The sequence below is a fragment of the Drosophila innubila genome (genome assembly GCF_004354385.1).
Source record: "Drosophila innubila isolate TH190305 chromosome 2L unlocalized genomic scaffold, UK_Dinn_1.0 4_B_2L, whole genome shotgun sequence".
NCBI lineage: Eukaryota > Metazoa > Arthropoda > Insecta > Diptera > Drosophilidae > Drosophila > Drosophila innubila.
The window spans coordinates 24,123,611-24,142,250 of NW_022995372.1; the positions used below are offsets into that span (position 1 = coordinate 24,123,611).

General features: G+C 35.0%; 2 protein-coding genes across 3 annotated transcripts; one reads left to right on the forward strand and one right to left on the reverse strand.

Annotated features, from left to right (window-relative positions):
- Positions 1-12,273: 12,273 nt before the first annotated feature.
- Positions 12,274-13,163, forward strand: LOC117780560. The gene is made up of 4 exons (XM_034617131.1): positions 12,274-12,384; positions 12,453-12,691; positions 12,744-12,796; positions 12,855-13,163. The coding sequence occupies exons 1-4, from the start codon at positions 12,340-12,342 to the stop codon at positions 12,908-12,910; spliced, it is 393 nt and encodes a 130-aa protein (XP_034473022.1). The 5' UTR covers positions 12,274-12,339; the 3' UTR covers positions 12,911-13,163.
- A 2,764-nt stretch (positions 13,164-15,927) lies between these two features.
- LOC117780943 (putative mitogen-activated protein kinase kinase kinase 7-like) lies at positions 15,928-18,457 on the reverse strand. 2 transcript variants are annotated; one of them, XM_034617640.1, is made up of 7 exons: positions 18,277-18,457; positions 17,536-17,844; positions 17,254-17,466; positions 17,024-17,197; positions 16,640-16,966; positions 16,387-16,563; positions 15,928-16,318 (listed from the first exon to the last, which is right to left on the reverse strand). In XM_034617640.1, exons 1-7 carry the CDS (start codon positions 18,319-18,321, stop codon positions 15,935-15,937), a joined length of 1,629 nt encoding a protein of 542 aa, XP_034473531.1. In that variant the 5' UTR covers positions 18,322-18,457; the 3' UTR covers positions 15,928-15,934. The 2 variants fall into 2 exon arrangements, with proteins under 2 accessions (XP_034473531.1, XP_034473532.1); XM_034617641.1 differs by having other exon boundaries at positions 18,415-18,434.
- Between the last annotated feature and the right edge of the window lie 183 nt (positions 18,458-18,640).

An 18,640-nucleotide genomic window follows, 5' to 3' on the forward strand; every position in this document is an offset into this window, starting at 1 on the left:
AAATTTATGCGCAAAATGTTGTGTGGTGTGAGGGCAAATGGAAGTGGGAGAGGAGGGGTGGTAGTAGGTGGCAGGTCAGAAGTACATCCGCCTGCAAGAAGCGGCACTTTCACGTTTGACCTCACTCACAAAGCGCGCAGCGGCAGCTTAGCCCCTTGACCACAGTCATATCCGAGTGTGTGCGGATGTGTGTGTGTGTGTGTGTGTGTATGTGTGTGTGAGTGTATGTGGAAGACTCTTAGGTGGCCCAGTGACTGTGCGCTTTTTATGAGCGACGACACCACTTGCGATGAAAGCATTTCCGTATCCGCCAGCATTTCCGAGCCTCAGCCCAACACCAAGAAGCAGAATCTGAAACAAGAGCAGGAGCAGAAGGTGGTGTAAGCCAAGCTGTGGAGTCCACTTTAATTTTTGTTTTGTTTATAATTTACGCGACACAACATCAATTAAGTGCTTGGCCGGAAAAGCGCATACCTGCACCTGAAAAAAGCACCCATAAATTGTCGCCCTAAAGTGGCAAATGCGTCGTCCATTGCCTTACCCACCCCCACCCATTTCTTTTTCCCTATCTCCCTTTATTCCCTTCCTTTCGCCAGTTTTCTCAATCCGGTCACCTTGTTGGCCCGCAGTCGACCAGCTGCATTGGAAAAGCGCTTAAATCGCTGTTGCCACTTTATATGCGTGCTTCTTTATGGCCCACACAAATCATTTTATTGAATGCACTCTCTGGATACCAACATAAGTTGCGGTATTTAAAAAATACTCAACTTAATAAAGAAATAGAAGAAATATATGTAGAACATTTCTAAAATGTAATTCCATACATTTCCGAGCTTCGAAAACTTTCACAAGTTTTTGTCAATTGGCTAACTTCTTTTTCATATTTTGAGATAATGTTGAGATGATGATTAAAAATCAAATTTTTTTTATATACTTGATATATTTTTCCCAATATTTTACTTAGTTAAACTAAAAACTTTACACTCGTTTAGCCTTCATCAAGCTAAAATATTTGTGCTCATAAATTTAAGCATAACTAAAGAAACATTGGGATTACTTCATGGGAAATCAATTATTGGCATTCGTTTTAGGATTTTTTTGTTGCTGCTTTTGCAACACTGGCAGACATGCAGCATGTGGCAAGGAAGGAGACAGCTGAGCGCCCGGCTGCCTAATTGGAATTAACAGAAGAATTTATGGGGCAAGTTGGTGTGATTTGTTGAAGTGACATTACGATGCGGTAAACGAGAGACAGCGGCAAGTGCGCCATAAACTGGAGAACGGCTTCCTCCCACCGCCTTGTCCTGACGTGTCTCGCCTTCCATCGCATGGCCCTGGTAAGTGAGTCACATTTGCAGACGCAATTTGTTACACCAAAAAAGGGCCAAGAAGACATTATACACTAACATAAACAAAACTCCAGACGGACCCTCAAACACTTACACACTTATTCACATAGTTGTTTGAGTGTATTCACAGCTGGCCCCAACATTTGGTCGGTAAATTAAGCCAAAAGGACGACACTTGCTTTAAGTTATTTGTCGCATAAAACAGACAATGACTTCAGTTCTCCCATTCTCAATCAATTAAAGAGAGTTCTAAGTATTAATTAATAACTTAACTTACCAGATCTTAATTGATTTTAATAATACAAATTCTGTTGTTAACGTTTATGTTAAATTACAAATGTTAAACTCTGACAAGATTCCAATATTTTTTAATTAATTATATTCATTCTAAACTATGCCCGAAAATTGATTGATTTAAATATTAAATGAAAATACTTTTCATTTGCTTATTTATTTTTCTTCGACCACATGCATTCTTATAAATAAAATTATATATATTTTTATTAAAAAACTTTAAATAAATGAAATAAGTTGTAAAAGTCGGAGCGCATTTAAAATCGTAATATTACTTTATTACCTGACCCATATTATTAATATTACCTGACCCAAAGTAAAGATACAATTTTTAGAGCATACTTTGAGGAGCCTTATTAAATAAAAACTTGAGATCATGAAGATATACTTTGAGATACTGTAAAAACTAAAATTCTTTAGTGTTTATTTATTCAATTGTTGCCAGATAGTCTAAAAATTAAAAAAATTTAAGGAATCCCATTTACGATACAAATTAAATTAAATGAAATTTATCAATCAAGCTGTACAAAACTAAATTGAAGAAAACTATAAACCAAATAATAGAAATAGCTTAATGTATAAATACTAGGATTTACTGATGAAATGAATGTTAAAACATTTGTATAATTAGCTCATTGCATTGGCTGCCATTTTGTCTAGTCGCGGTAACAAAATTGGCGACAATTATTTTGAAAACAAATGGTATGCGAAAAATTAAACAAATGATTATAATGTTGAGGGGAGCTTACAAGTGTATCTATATCTAGATAAGTGTATCAGTGCGTATAGAGTTAGAGAATATTATTTTGGTGCAGCAATCAAATGGTTAAATGAATGTTTTGCTGCACTCATCCATTTATTCACGCGCCATAAACTGAGGACGAATTTATTTCAAAGGACATGCGTTCGAACGTACAATAAAAATAATAAAATTAATGGCCAAAACAAGTGAGGTGGCCATTTGATGGCCAACCAGAAACAGTCCAGGTACAACAATAACAACAACAACAACAACAACAAATGTGGTTACAGTGGTGCCTGAATTAAATATATGAATACCCATGCATTCTATTGCAAATTGGAGCCGCGGTCAAAATAATTTTAGCCATTTGCCATTTGCATTGGGCCAGATTTTGGCTGTTGCAGCTGTTGTTCTGCGATGGCTCTGCATACATTTTGGCCATTGTTATTTACGCGACAATTGCAATAAACATTAGTTCATTTGTACTGTCCGCTAACCCCTTTCAACCGCCCTTCTGCTGCATTTTCCTTTTGCTGGCACATTAAATTAATTACTCATGTTATTATTCTCGCCAAAATGAAGTACGCAACAATTTATAATCGCGGCCAAACAAGATTAGAAGTACCTGCGGTATCCAATTCAAATCTACCACCCCCCGCCCCCCAAACTTAGCCCTTCCCCACTCCCTCTCTGTGGTCGCTGCAGTCATTTTGCTTTATTAGTCAAAATGCGCCAAATCAGAATTCCAATTCCACAATATGCGGAGATTCGAGTACTTCTCTCTGTTCGCAATTAACTTAAATTTATGATCAGCCAATTCTAAATTCCAAAATAACTCAAAATGTTCATTGGTCCCACAAAATGTGTGGGCCTATAGAACATAGAATTTAATTTGGTAACATCTTTATGCTAATTTTCAGCAACGTAATATTGTTGCTGGTCAAACAATGATATAATTGACATTCGGGTAAGTTATTACAACGAAATAACGGTTTATAGTTTTTAAAAAATTTTCAAGTATGGAAAAAGTGGACATTGTTGAAAAAAAAATTAAATTTTTCAGCTTAATACAACTTTGATGCGGAATTTATTTATTTATTTATGCACGACTAAAAAGCAGTCGGCAAAGAAAAAATTACTAAGTATACAAATTAAGCTAAGAATTAAAAATAAAATAAATATTAAAAATAAATTATGAACTGTAAAGAACAAATTAAAATTGAATCTGGTGTACGCAAAAATTATAAATGATCCAACATTTGCTCCAAGGATTGGGGAAAACCAAGAAAATCGCAATCAGATCAATTAAAATTAGTGTTGGTATTAGTAAAAGTATTAATATTAGACTAGTACAATGTAATATAACAAGATATTAGTTTAAGTAAGATCGGGGATTTATAGAAAGTTATCGGAAAAGTGAGGACTTCAGGGAAGGGAATCAATTAAGTTCAGCAATGATAAATTTGATATTTAACATACTTGAAAATCGTTTCAACGAAAATCAAGTCTATATTTTTACATATCTAGTGACGGATCTTAAGATATGTAATGTATATTTCAAACTAGAAAGCACATAAATATATCTAGCTTAAACATATTGAAATGTTTGGTATTATTAACTGAAAACTTGGGTAGCATTTATGCAGTCCAATAGGAGCTTTAATTAGGCTGCAACATTACAATTTGTGGAATCAACAGGCGGCTGAGTGCAACACAATCGCCAACTAATGCATCCGTCCAGCTGCAGTTGCAGTTGCACTTGCTGAAGTTGCCTCCAAACTCCACTTGAGCACACACACGCAAGCACACAGACTGCCCACAGCCTGAGGAAGGATGCCTTTGTCAGAGTGTGTGTACATATGCATGTATGTTTGGCCTAATGCATGATTATGTTCAAAAGCATGGGCCAAGGCCTCAAGGCGACAGAGGGAGAGTTTGGAATTGGTCCATTGTTTGGTCGAGGCAACGAGGCGCATCTCCATTTATTTGCATCCGAAATTTGCACATGTTCAAATCGAGATTTACGACGTCGAGTGACATCATTAATCAAGCGTCTGATTGGTGATCCTGTTCCTGTTAATTAATACAATAATGGATTGCGTGGAGTCTCGAATCTCGAGCCTCTCTAGTCTCTCAAGTCTCCATAGTCCAAGACGACGACATGCTGAATTTACGAGCCCAAAGAAATGCGTTTCAAAGTAAAAAGAAAAAAACAAATATAAAAAAAAAAATTGTTTGCAACTGCGTACTGTCCCTGTGTCCTGTGTCTTCTTTTGTGCCGGCGGACAACATTGATTTCAAATTTACAACAGTGAGCCAAAGGTTGCAGCAACATTGCCATATGTTGCATTGATTTATCATTAGCAGCCAATGGCGGCTGAGAACACATGGCCAAAATGGAAATGTTGCAGCTGCAACAGCCAACAACAATAACAGGACACTAAATAAATTTACCAGTTGTGGAGAAGACGCAGAAGGCGTAACACTGGCGACTAGCTAAATCAGCTTTCCCATTCTCTTGCTCCCCCTTCTCTGTCTTTGTGCTTGTCAGCACACACAAATTTCAATTAACAATTTTACCCTTAATTTGGCAAAAACAACAAAAGACTCTGAATGAGGTTAAAGCAAAAGGCAGCTGCTGAGGTGTGCGAGTCGCTAGCAAACTAAATTACAATTTGAAATACCCCCCACCCCCCTCATAAACCACCCACCTCTGCTGTTCCTACTCCTTCCTCTTTCCCTCCTCCAGTTGCCTGACCATGCCAATTTGGCATGGGCTCGAGCATCAATTATGATTATCGTCACGTTTTATGAGACGTTTGCCCAACTTTATGACTGGGCGCCCGAAAGTATGCACTCCCATAATGAATATTGACAAAGAGTATACATACATACATAGATACACACTGATAAAAATACAGGTGTATACACCAGGTAACTGCTAAGTAGTTGCATGTGTTTAGCATATGTATAGTTGGTTTACTTAAGTTTCGTTTCGTTTCGTTAATATTTATAAATTTCTTAGTCATTTGTTTGATAGGAATAAGTGAAATTAAAAGTAGTTCCAGCAACAAACTCTTCATTATAAGTTTTATTTTAGACCTTAGAAAAAAATGATCCTCTTCAGTGTTTGGAACCAATTAATTTTTTTATGTACAACAAAATTAATTTGTAAAAAATATTTTAAGATAATATAAATATGTTTTTCTTTATTGAAAATATGTGAAAGCAAAAAATAAATAAAAAAAAAAAACTTCAAAACTAAAGAATTTTTTTAATTACTTAGAAAAGTACTCAAATCTCTATGATACATACATACATACATAAGTAAAATGTTCGCTTTTATAATTCTTTCAGTACTTCAATATAAAAGTAAAACAGCTATAATCAGCTAAAAAAAAAAATCCAATTAAAATTTGCTTTGCCCAAAACAAAATTGATCAGATTTGGTACAAATATACTATATTTGTATAATTAAAAATAAATAAATAATCTGGAGGGGTATAAATAATAAAATTTAATTTTCCAAATAGCTAACTGCTGATCAGTTTTTGCAAAAAAAAAACAAAAAATCCAAAATCAAGAAAAGCTTGTGATTTATACTCAAATTTGATTGTTCAGTAATGTGTCAGCACCACTCTTACACATTAATTTTTTTTATTATTACATCCTGGACAAATTTCTAAACTCTTAGCTTGCTTGCTCTGTGAATCTCAACTTTAATTTGTGTCTATGCCGGAACTGATTTGAAGATTTGCATTAGTCTCAAATGTAAAGACAGTTGCTTTTTATTGTGTGTAGCAAAATATAATAATAAGCACAAATGAAGCTCGGTAATCGCTGAAGACAGTAAAAGTCAAGGCGCAATTAAAAGTGGCATCAACCGAAATTTCAATTAGCGGCACTTAGCGTCAGCTGCTAGTACCTAAAAAACCAACTGAAAGCACAGAAAATAGCCGAAAAATTAAGCAAAAATAAAAGAATATATCTAATAACAACTAAGCGATATTAGGGAACAAATTAGCCGTGGCTTTGTGAGGAAACAGGCGGGGAATCCCCAAAATTGAATGGCAGCAACTGCAGAAAAAGCGCAAAAGGCACGGAAAAAGCCGTCAAAAAGCGACACTTGGATTTGGTTTCAGTTTTCGTTTGCCCTTGCTGCTGCCACATTAGGTTGCAAAAACAATTTCATTTTGCAAATTGTTGTGTTGCATTCACAAACAGCAAATTGGAAAATCTTTTTCTGCGGCCAACCAATTGCACTGTAAGCAAACTGATTTCTTTGTAATTGGCCCAAAGTGCTAATCTCTAAGTACTCCTCGCACTTGGCGTTTTACAATTTGCCAAATTGAAACTGCGGCTCATATGCAAATGGCTCGATTAGCAGTCCTAATTGCAATTTACGAGCTTGCAATCAAAATTTGTACAAAACTAAAACAATTTCATGCATAATTACACCGAAAGTGGCTGCACGCTAATCAAAGTAAGTTAATTAGTGGGGTTAATTAGCAAGCATTTAATGTAAATGGATTAAGCTTATTGAATTGGAATTTCATAATTGCTAGTGCAACTCGGGATCCATTTTGTTGAGAAAATAAGCCGAAAAAAATAACTATTCAAATGGTTTTTACTATGTTATAGTCAAATATGTTCCTTGATTTTTTAAAAAATTTTTAACTTTATCTAATAGATGATCAACTACTGTTTTTTTTTTTTAATTTTAAAATAGTTTTTTGTTAATATATATGTTTTTTTGATCACTTTATAATTGTATTCTTAACATTTTTATGAAATAAATCTGAATTTTATATTAAGTTTTTGATTTGTTTAACGACCGATAGCTTGGAGTTTAATCGAAAGCGCTGTTTGACTTAAATAAATTTATAATAAAAAGAGAAATATTAAGTTTCCAAAAGTAATTGCAAAATGATCGATGCTTTTTATATCAAAAACTAAAACTTTTAATTAAACATTTATGTTGATTTCATAGATAACAAATGTCGCATCAATGAATTTATTCTATTTTTTATAATTATATAAACAATAGTAATTTTCGAATTTTATGCATTTATTATTTAAGTTGAGGCCTCATGGGATTTATCAGGGGTTTCTAAATTTTTCTTCTCTATTGTTTTGTGCCAACAAAATAAAGTTTTCGACAAACATCAAAACATTCCATGCCATTACACAAATCCAATGCAAACGCATCCTTTATGAGTGCTCCAAAGAGGGATAAGTGGATGAGGAGAAGGAGGGGATTGGGGTTAGGCAGGTGGAGAGTATTTGGATGATTGTCGAGCATGTGAAACTTCTTAAAGATAATAATAATTTAGTGCTGTTGAAATGACTTTTGACCATCACACACAATTGATACGAGCGACCAACGGAAGGAGAAAGAGGGCAGGAGGCAGGCTGAGGCACATCCACACGTGTCCTGCAACCATGTCTACATGTCCTGGCCTGGAATGCAGCTCGGCGACTGTATGCAAACAAAGTCGAATGGAGTCTCGACTAGTTTGCACAATCAAACACTGTACGAGAGTGGGACAGGGGTGTAGAAGTGTGGGAGAGGAACACGGAGCAGTTCTGGCCACATCTCAAAGAAATAAACAAAAGGGGCGCGCCGCCAAAATGCCGGAAAATCCACACATCCTTCGATGCAGCCACTTTGCATGCAATGCTAGCAACTTTTCCAAATGCTCTCCAAATGTTATTGTTGTTTCTTTGTGGGGGAAAATGCCTTGGCGGATTTTGTGGAAAACTGAAAATGAATTTGAAAAAATTCGCTCGTAATAATTTCTCGATTTTTGGATAAAATTATTTGATTACACACACGTGTGGAACGGCTGCCTCCAGCGAAAAGAGCTCGATCTTTTCCAGCTTCCCTTCCTACTCTCCCTCTCTCTCTCTTTCTCTCTCTCTCTGTCTCGACTGCTGCCTGTTGGCCATAAAATAAACTTCATCTTCAGTTCGTGCAGCTCTGCATTCGTATTGTGTGGGAAAGAACTTGAAATGCGCATTCATTCGCAAAATTCCCAAAACAAATAAAGTAGTTTTTTAGCTGCCAAATGCCTCTAGCCTGAGGAGGGAGAACAATTTCAGGCACATAGCCGGAATAGAGTCGATTATGGCCATCTGATTTTGTGGTGCCCCAATACTTGAGTAGAGTCAGTCACATTCTCAGTGAGAAGTTTATAGAGTTTTAAAAGAGATAATGAATTAAATAAAACATTAAATGATATACCATAATTTAATAATTACAAAATAATTTATAGCTATGAGTTAAGCGGGAACCGGCTCAATATTATATAATAAAATATATATATATTTAATTTTTGCATTTTTTCTTGCAATTTAAAAACCAATAAAAATTTATATTGAAAAAAGTTTGAATTTTGACAATAATCTAAAAATATTTGAGGATGTAATTATGACTTGTTTTTATTCGAAGTCACAAATAGGTGAGTTTTATTACAAAAACATAAAATTTTTGTAATTATTTGATTTTCGAACCTAAAATTTTGTTAAAGAAAGTCATTCTGTTCAGGTTCGGGCTCACGGGGTAAATTATTTCAAGGGTTCGGTTCATGATCCGGTTTGGGCTGCTTAAAAACCCAAACCGAAGCGAGGCACGGTTCAAAACAAACTTTCTTGATTTTTATACCAGGAATTTTTAATCAGTGCAAAATATACGAATAAGAAGATAATATGCAATAAGGGAGTATAACAAAATCTTTTAAAATTACAGGGTATATTTACATTGTCAATATCTATAAGCGAGCCAAGGAAACAACAAAAAAAACAACTGTGTTAGACAGTGAGAAACGTAATTTGCATTCGCAAGTCCAAAATGAACTAATAAACACACCGGAAACCGAGTCCACAATTTGTCGATGTGTACAAGGCGCAAATCGTGTTACCCCCGTCAAACCCCTGTGAACCCGGATGACCCCGAGCTGGAAAAAGAAAAGAGGTCCATGGAGCACAGTGTCAGTGTCCGTTGGCACTGGGGACTAATAGGCAGCAAGTCGCGAGTTCTTGGCTCAAATTGAAAGTTATTTAATGCAGCAACGACAAAGGGGGACGACGGGGTGACAGGGGCACGGCCTATGAGGTTACGGAAATTGTTATGCTCGGCCAGCACAAGAAAATGGCAACCCCAACAACAACAACAACAACAACAGCAAAAGGAAAAACTCATATTCTTTTTTTTTACAAATAAGATTCAAAAAGTTTATGCCGTTGGCTGTCAAGACTTGGCAAATGGTTAGCTGAGGCTGGAAATAGGAGAATACAGAGAGGGGGGAGTCTAAAGTGTGGAAATGGGGGAGGTGTGTGCTGCTTGTGATTCGCATTCGCTGGAGACTTCCGCGCGGAGACACTGAATATTTAACCAGCGGCTGCGGAAGAGGAAACCAAATGGTGCAAGTGTTGCTCAGTTTAATCTATTTCCTGCACGGGATGCCTCCAAGCCAGAGGAGAGTCACCTTCTAGCCCCACTGTTTGCCTCTTGCTGCTGTCCAGTGCCGATCTGCACACAATCTTTAAATACACAAATTTATCGTTTCATAAAAAGGCAAACTTCATTTAATTCCGTGGGACAACAAAATTTGTCGGCTCGCCGCAAGTAAATTCATTTTACGCCGTAAATATGCTCTACGGCGCAACTTAATATTTCCAGAAAACACCAAAATGGAAAATTTAAAAATCTTGACAAAATGTTCAGACTTATTATTAATTAATAAGATCTTAAAGACATTTTTTAACTAGAGTAAAATACTATTAATTTTCAAAAGAAATTAAAAAATGAATTATATTATTTATAAATAAAGTTCAAAATATTTTCAAGTATAAGATAAATATTTTATCGGATAAGATAACCCGTCAAAAATTAAAAATTTTACGAAAATTAAAAAAAAAATAAGTAATAATAATAATAATAAAAAATCAGCGAACACTATACACCCTTTTACTTAGTTTTTAAGTAGCGAGTATACTAAATAACTAATAATATTTAGGTATATAACAATTTAATTGATAAAATTTCAAAATATCTTTTTAAATAAAAAATTTAAATTCGTTTTATTTATTTTTTTTTTTTTTTATTATAAAGATTTATTTGTAATTCCCTTATAATTTGCTTACTTTCTTTAACTCGTACATAAAATTTTGAAGTAAAAAAGTAAGTATTTCTCTTATAAGAAAAATTGCTTGGTTTCATTTTCCCCAGGAGAAATGAATGTTTATGTGCCGAAAACAGATATAAAATGTGGTAAGAGTAGAAAAATTCACAAGCCGCAAAATTGTTTTCAAATTAAGATGGCAATTTTCAGCGGGGCAACAAGAACTTGGGCCAAGTAAAGACACCCTCAAACAAAATAGAAGAGCTGCTCAGATGTTAGATGTGGAGGTAGGGAAAAGTCAGCAAGGGGAAGGGGAGGCAAGAACTTATGCTTGAGCTCAACACGATGGCCAAGAAAATTTGATTATGTTCGCGGTTACACTTCATTCGTCTCCAGCTCCAACTCCAGCTTCAGGTGGAGGTCGAGTTCTATACTTCAGTTGGAACCCTCCATGCAAAATTGACATAAATTGTTATTGTTGTTGTTGGATGCTATCCACTCAAGGAATTTATGCGATCAATTAAATTTCTCAAATGACCAAAAAGTTGTTTAGGTTTTGGTTTTTAATTTTCATAAATTTTACTTAAATGTTTTTCATGGCCACCAATTTTAGAATAGTAAATTTTTGCGCTTAATGTGTCAAGTTTTTTTTTCAAGGCGGGGTAGGAGTTATGAAAATGATAACAAGATTTTATGATGATTAGAAAATTTAGATACTGGCCGGAGTTAGTATTAGAATTTATTGTAAATGAGCAAAAAGTTTTCATAGAAATTTCGAGCTGCCAGTGAAAGTAAATCAAATGTAAATCATCGACAGCAACAGCAACAAAAACAATAACAATAACAACAATTGACGTTGCTCTGGACCAAGTTTCATCTTTCAAAAGTCCAGCCCAAAATGATATACAACACATTTTGTGGAACCTTTACAACTAAATGCGGATAATCTGTAAGTTTGCTTTTCCCAAAATTTATGTGAAACGGGTGGAGTTTTCCCTATATTCTGCTGCTGTTGGCTGCGCCTTGTTGTTGTGCTTTTTCTTGGTTTCCCTGTACAGTTTTTCAGCTAGTTCTACCTTCCCTCTCCCCTCACCCTTCATATCTGGTGCCAACCGCCTGAAAACTAAAACATGCGCATTCAATGGGCGTCCATTCCATCCGGCTATAGTTTTCCCTTTCCCCCCTTTATCGCCATCCTAAGTCTTGCTGCAATTCATTTCCAACAGACGGGTGTGTGTGTGTGTGTGTGTGTCAGTGGGTGTGTGCTTCTCGGTATATGTGCGGAGATTTACCGTTTTATACTTGACATTTCCAAAAGTTTAAGTTTTAATTTATGACACCGCCACTTTCTATACGGAGCGACAAGCTAAATATGAGCGAATCAGGGAGAAAATTCGGTGGGTGGAAGGAGGAGGGGAGATGTTCGCTAGGACGTCCTTAAACAGAATATCCAACAATTGTCGTTAGTCTTTGAGTCTCGAGTCACTTGTCCAGCTCATCTTTACAAGTTTTTCTAAGCTATACAAAATTGCAAAATAATATATATTTAAAAAGTATTAAATTTGAAATATTCAATAAATCGTGCAAACCGTCTTGTACCAACTTTTTTAATTTACTCCAAAAGTTAATGTTATATTTTCTGCATTGTTAACCGACTTTTTTAAACTACTCTCAAGTATTTCAATACATCTAGTTATCCTTGGATAATCTGAAACATTTACTAGTACTACGGAGTAGTTCGTAAAGTCAGTTTCGTTTTTACTTTTGGACTACAAATACCTTTTCCGATTTCCGAATTTTCATTTTTTTTTATTTTTTTAAATTCAAAATTATGGAAACCTACGTCATGTCCAGAATTGATGATCATGAAATTGATGTAAGTTCGAGATTGACTGGCGATTTGTAATTGAAAATTTATCAATATTTACATATGTGCTACCCTAGTGCTACCATCAATATATAGCCCAGACAAATTATCGATGTGAACGACCAGAAGATGGGGACGGTATGATGTTAGAGCCTCGCGGATGTTTGGATAAACCACAAGAGATCTATAAGCCCGTGAGTGCATACAGTTATCCAAATGGTCCCCAATCTTTTGGAGATATTGGCTATCGTCGTCCCGTCAGACAACGACGGGCTCCGAATTTAGCTAGAATTAATAACACACGCAATGGACTTCAGTAAGCATATAGATAAAATATCATTTGATTCGATCAATTAACCAATTTACAGTTCACCTCAAGAGCCACGAGCGGATTGTGGCGACTATTACAGCTCATTACCAGGTAATCTCAAGATATATCTGTTATTAACAACATTTATTTACTACTGTTTTCTTAACAGGTTTAGGCAGCTATCAACGTCCACTGACTCAACATCGTTTTTATTTTAGAGGCTAGTTGAGCTTCCTAATGAAAAGCCTCCATCACCGAGTTAAAGCATCGAGCTGAAGGGTATCAACTCGCATTATTCAAGTATGATGTATATTCAAGTTTCCCGCCCAATGATCTGCACTCGGCTCGAGGTGTTACTTGTAGCATGTCGCTGGATCCAGATATTGTAAATTGTTTTATTTGGCTAAGTTGTAGAATTAATTAGATGCAGTTTTCAGAAATAGATCAAATTCGTTAAATAAATAAATATAAACATAAATAACTGATATTTATTTGATAAATATGCTTTTCTAAAATCTTCCAAGCGAAAATTGAATAAAAGCCGATCAGAATTCTTCATATTTTAAATTTAAAATAAATATGCCGAAAACTTTCTGCGACTGATATTTAATCTATCGATTTCATTTTTCAAATGGGTTTATGGAAAATGTGTGACATTAAATGTGTCGAAATGCCTTTAAGAACACTAAAAAATAGATTTGCTTAAAAAAGCTAGTCCCTTTTGGGAGTTAAATGGTAGCTCCGGTCTATTTTAATGTTAAATTTTAAATGGGTGCTAAAAATTAAGAGTAATAATTTATTATTTATTTATTATTAATACATCTCAAGCAAAAGCCATTTCAAATTACGGAGTAATAGAATTAAATTTTTTATCAAATTAAAATCATTTTTTTTGTTCAGAATTTCAATAAAGACAATATTTGAATGAAGTAGAGAGCTAGTTAGAAATATATATTAGAATATCATTCTGTGTGTTTTCAATTTGCTAATGATGTGTTAAGCGTACATTATGTATTTTAGTCCAAGGGCTCAAGTTGAAAGATGAAAGCTGAAATCTGAAATCCCACTGTCCACGCAACTCCAGCAACTCCAGCAACTATAGCAACAACAAAACTGAAACACATCCTGTTTGAGGATGATGAATTTGGACATTTTGTGTGCGCAAAGTCACTTGCTTAAAAGTTATTAGGGATTAAAAGAGTTGCGGCTAAGGACGCAAATGCTCTTCAGAATTTGCTTCATTAGAGAAGGACTTCATGTCCTGCACACACATGTGTGTGAGAGTCAGGGAGAGGCGGGAACGAAGAAAGGGAGAGTGTGAGTAAGTAAACACCTTTGGTGAAAGTTTTTGAAAATACTAAAAGGAAATCATTTTAGACGTCCTGCAAAAAGAGCCAAAGACAACGCAGCAGCAGCATCAAAAGTTTTCCCACCCTTTTCCACCGTTTTATGCCGCTCTGTTCCATTCCATTTCATTCCGTTCCGTTGCCTGATATGGACAAGTTGTGGTACAGGAAGTTGCAGCGATTATGAGTCGCAATCTTGCGACTCCTTGTAATGTTGCTCGTGGCAACTTTTGAGACATCTTAATTCCCTTCGAGATAAATCAAAATGGCAGCCAGATCAGTGAATACCCCTCATGCTAAATGGTTGGTGGTCTCAAAATTTTGTATTTTTATTTACACCACATTCAAGCTATGCATTTTTATGAGTTGAATGTGTGTGTGGGGAGGTTTATCCTTTCATAAAATGCGTCCAACGGGCAACTGATTTATGCCACCACAAGCTGGCGCTGTTGCAAGCCAAATTCCCCACCCAATCCCCTTCCCAGCCACTTGCTACACCGTCGCTGACGACGTCGGCAACAAAGTAACAAAACAGCAAACAAAAATTCCAGAAACAACATAAAACCGATTGATTTATTTTGACAATGCTCCATGCAGTGCCACCAACTTCATGTGCAAATCGGAGAGAGTAGAGAGAGGGAAAGGAGACAGTTGGAATCCGTTATGGAGAGAGAGTTCCGTGTCCGTTTTCCATTGTTGTTTGTCCAGGCTGCGCTCACCCCCTCCTCCAATTCCCATCGACATGTTCCGTTCGCATTTCGGACCGTCACCTTGGCCCAAACCCAAACCCACAATCATGGCCCAAACGGGCACAAAAGCCTGTCCAACAGTCACCTCCCCTCTATCTCCTCTTCCACCACCAAAGCCTGCAAAAGTTGTCCTCCGTTGTCCGTTTGTAAAATATTTTATTTGCACATCTTTCTTATTTTAATCCTTCATTGCATTCGGTTTGGTTTGAGCGCCTTGAGCTCCATTCAGCATTCAGGATAAGTGGGAACGGGGGAGGCAGACGGGTAGTTCCGACTCTGCGTGTGTTTCTATCCTGTGGCAAATGGCCATAAAACACACGTTAATTACCTTCCCCTCACTTCAAACAACATCCTCCACTCCCACTCTTGTTTCCTCAACACTTGTATCTCTCTAGAGCAAAAAGAAAAAAGATTATTATGTTTTTTAAATCAAAATTTCAGTAATTTAAATATTCAGAGAGTGTCGTGAAGAACTAAAACACTATATAATTTTTTTCACAAGAGGAAAGTAATAAAAAGGAACAATCTTTAGAAATATTGATGAAAACTGCTTTTCAAGCAAAGGAGCAAAGTATCGGTGTTTTTCAAAATGTCAGAGATTTTATTATTCAGACAATTTTTAAAGTCACAAAAATCGGTTGTTATTTTTAACTTCAAGAACATTATAAAATATTTTTGTACGTTTATTACGATTTCTGCGACCACACGGTTGGAAACTTTAACAAGAAATTATCGTTTTTAACAGAGTACTTTGTCTAGACTCCAGACCTATCGATATATTTAGATAAGACCAATTAAAATATTTTTCAAGTCTTATACACTCGTATTATAATTATTTATTATTACTTATATATAATACCATAAATAAATTTCAAGAAACCAATGCTTTTATTTCACTTGTTTCAAAATTTATTGAAATAAATGAATTTATTCTTAAATTGTATACATCTGCGGATTTAATTTCATATGTTTTTAAATTAGATAATTTAAAGCATTAATTGCTGGGTTTCCGGAACATCGGGTTTTCCATTATTTGCGCTGCTAAAAATTTTTAGAAAACGTTCAATAAATGTGCCTTTGTTTTACGCATTTGAGCATAGTTATAAAAATATGTGTAATATAAAATAAATGATTGTTAATTAAATAATTTTTTTTTAATATTTAAATTCCAATTGATGAAGAGGGATGTCTGCAAAATCTTTTTCCGATATTGTTGGTAGTGGTCTTATTATATCTTCATTCGGTTTGTAATTCATATCACTGCTGAGGCGTTTAACCAACTCTTTCATTGTCGGTCTTTTTTTCGCATCTACATCCCAACACTTTTGAATCAGTGCTTTCATGTTCTTGGTATTCATATCAATCTTGACATCATCAATTGGCGGGCGACCATTCTTTTCACTTGACAATCTCAAAATTGCTATGAAATTCCGATTTTCTACATGATAGAATGGTTTTTTTTGCGACATTATCTCCCAGCATATAATGCCAAAGCTGTAGACATCACATTTTTCCGTATAGGATTCATCTTTGTACACCTATTTATGGAATAATAATGTTATAATAAGTATAACATATATTTCATCATTTCATGAGGAAAACATACTTCTGGTGCCATATAGCCTGCGGTACCAATTTGACTCGACATCACTGTGGCCAGGGTTCTTGCGGTACCAAAGTCACAAATCTTCAAAGTAAGATATTTGTTAAAAAGAAGCAGATTAGATGACTTAAGATCACGATGAAGAATTTTTGGATCTAGGCCGTGCAAATAGGCAACTCCCTGAGATAGAATAAAATTAAATAAAAATAATTATAAAAATATCAATCGAGAAGGGTATTTTAAAATTCCATCCTAACTTAGCACATTGCAGCATCCAGTTGAGCTTACCATAAATTGATACTTGAATCTCTTGATTTTCGATTCCCTTATCATGTAAGAAATTATAAATGGATCCACACTCGGCATATTCCATAGCAATGATAGTTCTATTGTCAGCAGACTTTGTAAATCCAAATAATTTTACTATATTATCATGATTAGCGAGCAGCAGACACTTCACCTCTCCTTTATCGCAAATTTCCTGCTCAGGAACTCGAATTCTTTTAATGGCAATATTCCTATCGCCATTTTTAGTTTTCCAAACTGCTTTATAGACATCACCAAAGGACCCCCAACCGATTGGCTTATTTATGATGATTATATTAATAATTTTTTCATAAGATATACCTTATAATGTTACCTGTTCTGTTAACTGTAATTCATTCCAATTAACTTTACTCAGTATATTAATGAATACTCTCATTTTGAAGCGACAAATCGGATTACAATCGCAGCAAAGTCTTATTAACGCATCTATGACCTCAGCATTCTCCATATCTAAATCTTTATGGTTATTGTTTTTGGCAATAAAAGTCTAGAATTAAATTGACCCAATGTTAAAATGTTTGATCAATGGATCTTTCAGCTTACCTCCCAGAGAACAATACCAAAGCTGTAGACATCGGATTTCTCAGCAAATATGTTAAGAATGTAGCTTTTATTGGTCCCTGAAAGATCTGATTCAGTGGCCTTGCTAAGATCACATATTTTTAGTGTTTGCAAGTTGTTGCAAAGTAACAAATGGCGCGTCCTCAAATCATTATGAAATATTTTTGGAGTCAAGCTATGCAAGTAATCAAGACCCTATTAATACATGTAATAAAAATAACTTATAATTTCTTTAATCATAAAATGTAAATATGTATTACCTACCTTAGCACATTGATGCATCCAACTGAGCTTACATGAATATGAAATATATCGATCCTTATTTTTTATATCATACAAGAAATCGTAAAGAGAACCGCAGTCTGCATAATCCATAACCAGAAGAAATTTAGTTTTGACATTTTGCAAAGAGCCATATAATTTCATAAAATTATCATGCTTAATGAGCGATAAATATTTGATTTCATTCTGAAAGTCTTTGACATCGCAGTTAGATGCAATTCTTTTCACCATAAAATGTCTGCCATCATTATGTTTCCTAACTTCCTTAACGCTTTTGGTGTTAATTAAAATCTGCAATTAATGATTTTAAAATTCAAATTATTGGGTTTGGCGACCATTTTAACTGTGTACATTTGAACCCATCAAATGTACATTTTAAAATTCTTTGATACCCCAGAAAAATATTTTTAAATAAAGCGGTGAACAATATTTTCTCACAATCTATTTAACCAAAGTCGATTTGATTAACAACAGTTTCTTTTTAATTTATGACTATCACTTCATTGCGTTCGTATTTAAACGGATTGACATCTATTAGCTTATAATGCATGTATGTTGTGTATTACATTATTTCTTAGAATTTTATTTATATTTTTGTTGCGTTCAAATTTGCACATTTGTCATTGTTTTGGAAAGAGGATTTTACTTGCTTCTCAATTTATCACTAAATTTAGTGCTAAAAAACAAATAAAAGGTGAAATGTGTCCATATGTAAAATGGTACCTCTTTTGTGAACTGTAAGTCACTCCATTGTATTGTGTTAGTCATTTTCCAACTAATGTTATCACAAATAAGCTAGGTAAAGAGTTTCAATAATTTACACAAACAACGCGAGTCACTCAAGCTGATAAGGTATTTAACCTAGGGAACCGAAGAACGAATTATGACAGCTAACTGTGAAAATCAAAATGCAACTGCTCGCAACTATCTCATGCTTGAAATGCAATTCAGTAATCAAAATTGTATAAAGATTACAATTAATAAATATACCACTCTTTTATAGTCTGTGCAAATTCCCTATCTACCTAAATGTGCATCTAACGTATACAAAGAGAACAACTTAGAGCGTTACAGTTAAGATGATCGA

Bases quoted from the DNA above. Each gene is read 5' to 3' on its own strand.
- LOC117780943 (XM_034617640.1), bottom strand. From the start codon at position 18,321: ATGACTAACACAATACAATGGAGTGACTTACAGTTCACAAAAGAG. The intron at 17,845-18,276 runs GTACCATTTTAC...CATTAATTGCAG, and splicing joins ACTTACAGTTCACAAAAGAG to ATTTTAATTAACACCAAAAG. The intron at 16,564-16,639 runs TTAGGATGGAAT...ATTCTATCTCAG, and splicing joins GGATGCTGCAATGTGCTAAG to GGAGTTGCCTATTTGCACGG.
- LOC117780560 (XM_034617131.1), top strand. From the start codon at position 12,340: ATGGAAACCTACGTCATGTCCAGAATTGATGATCATGAAATTGAT. The intron at 12,692-12,743 runs GTAAGCATATAG...ACCAATTTACAG, and splicing joins AACACACGCAATGGACTTCA to TTCACCTCAAGAGCCACGAG. The intron at 12,797-12,854 runs GTAATCTCAAGA...TTTTCTTAACAG, and splicing joins CTATTACAGCTCATTACCAG to GTTTAGGCAGCTATCAACGT.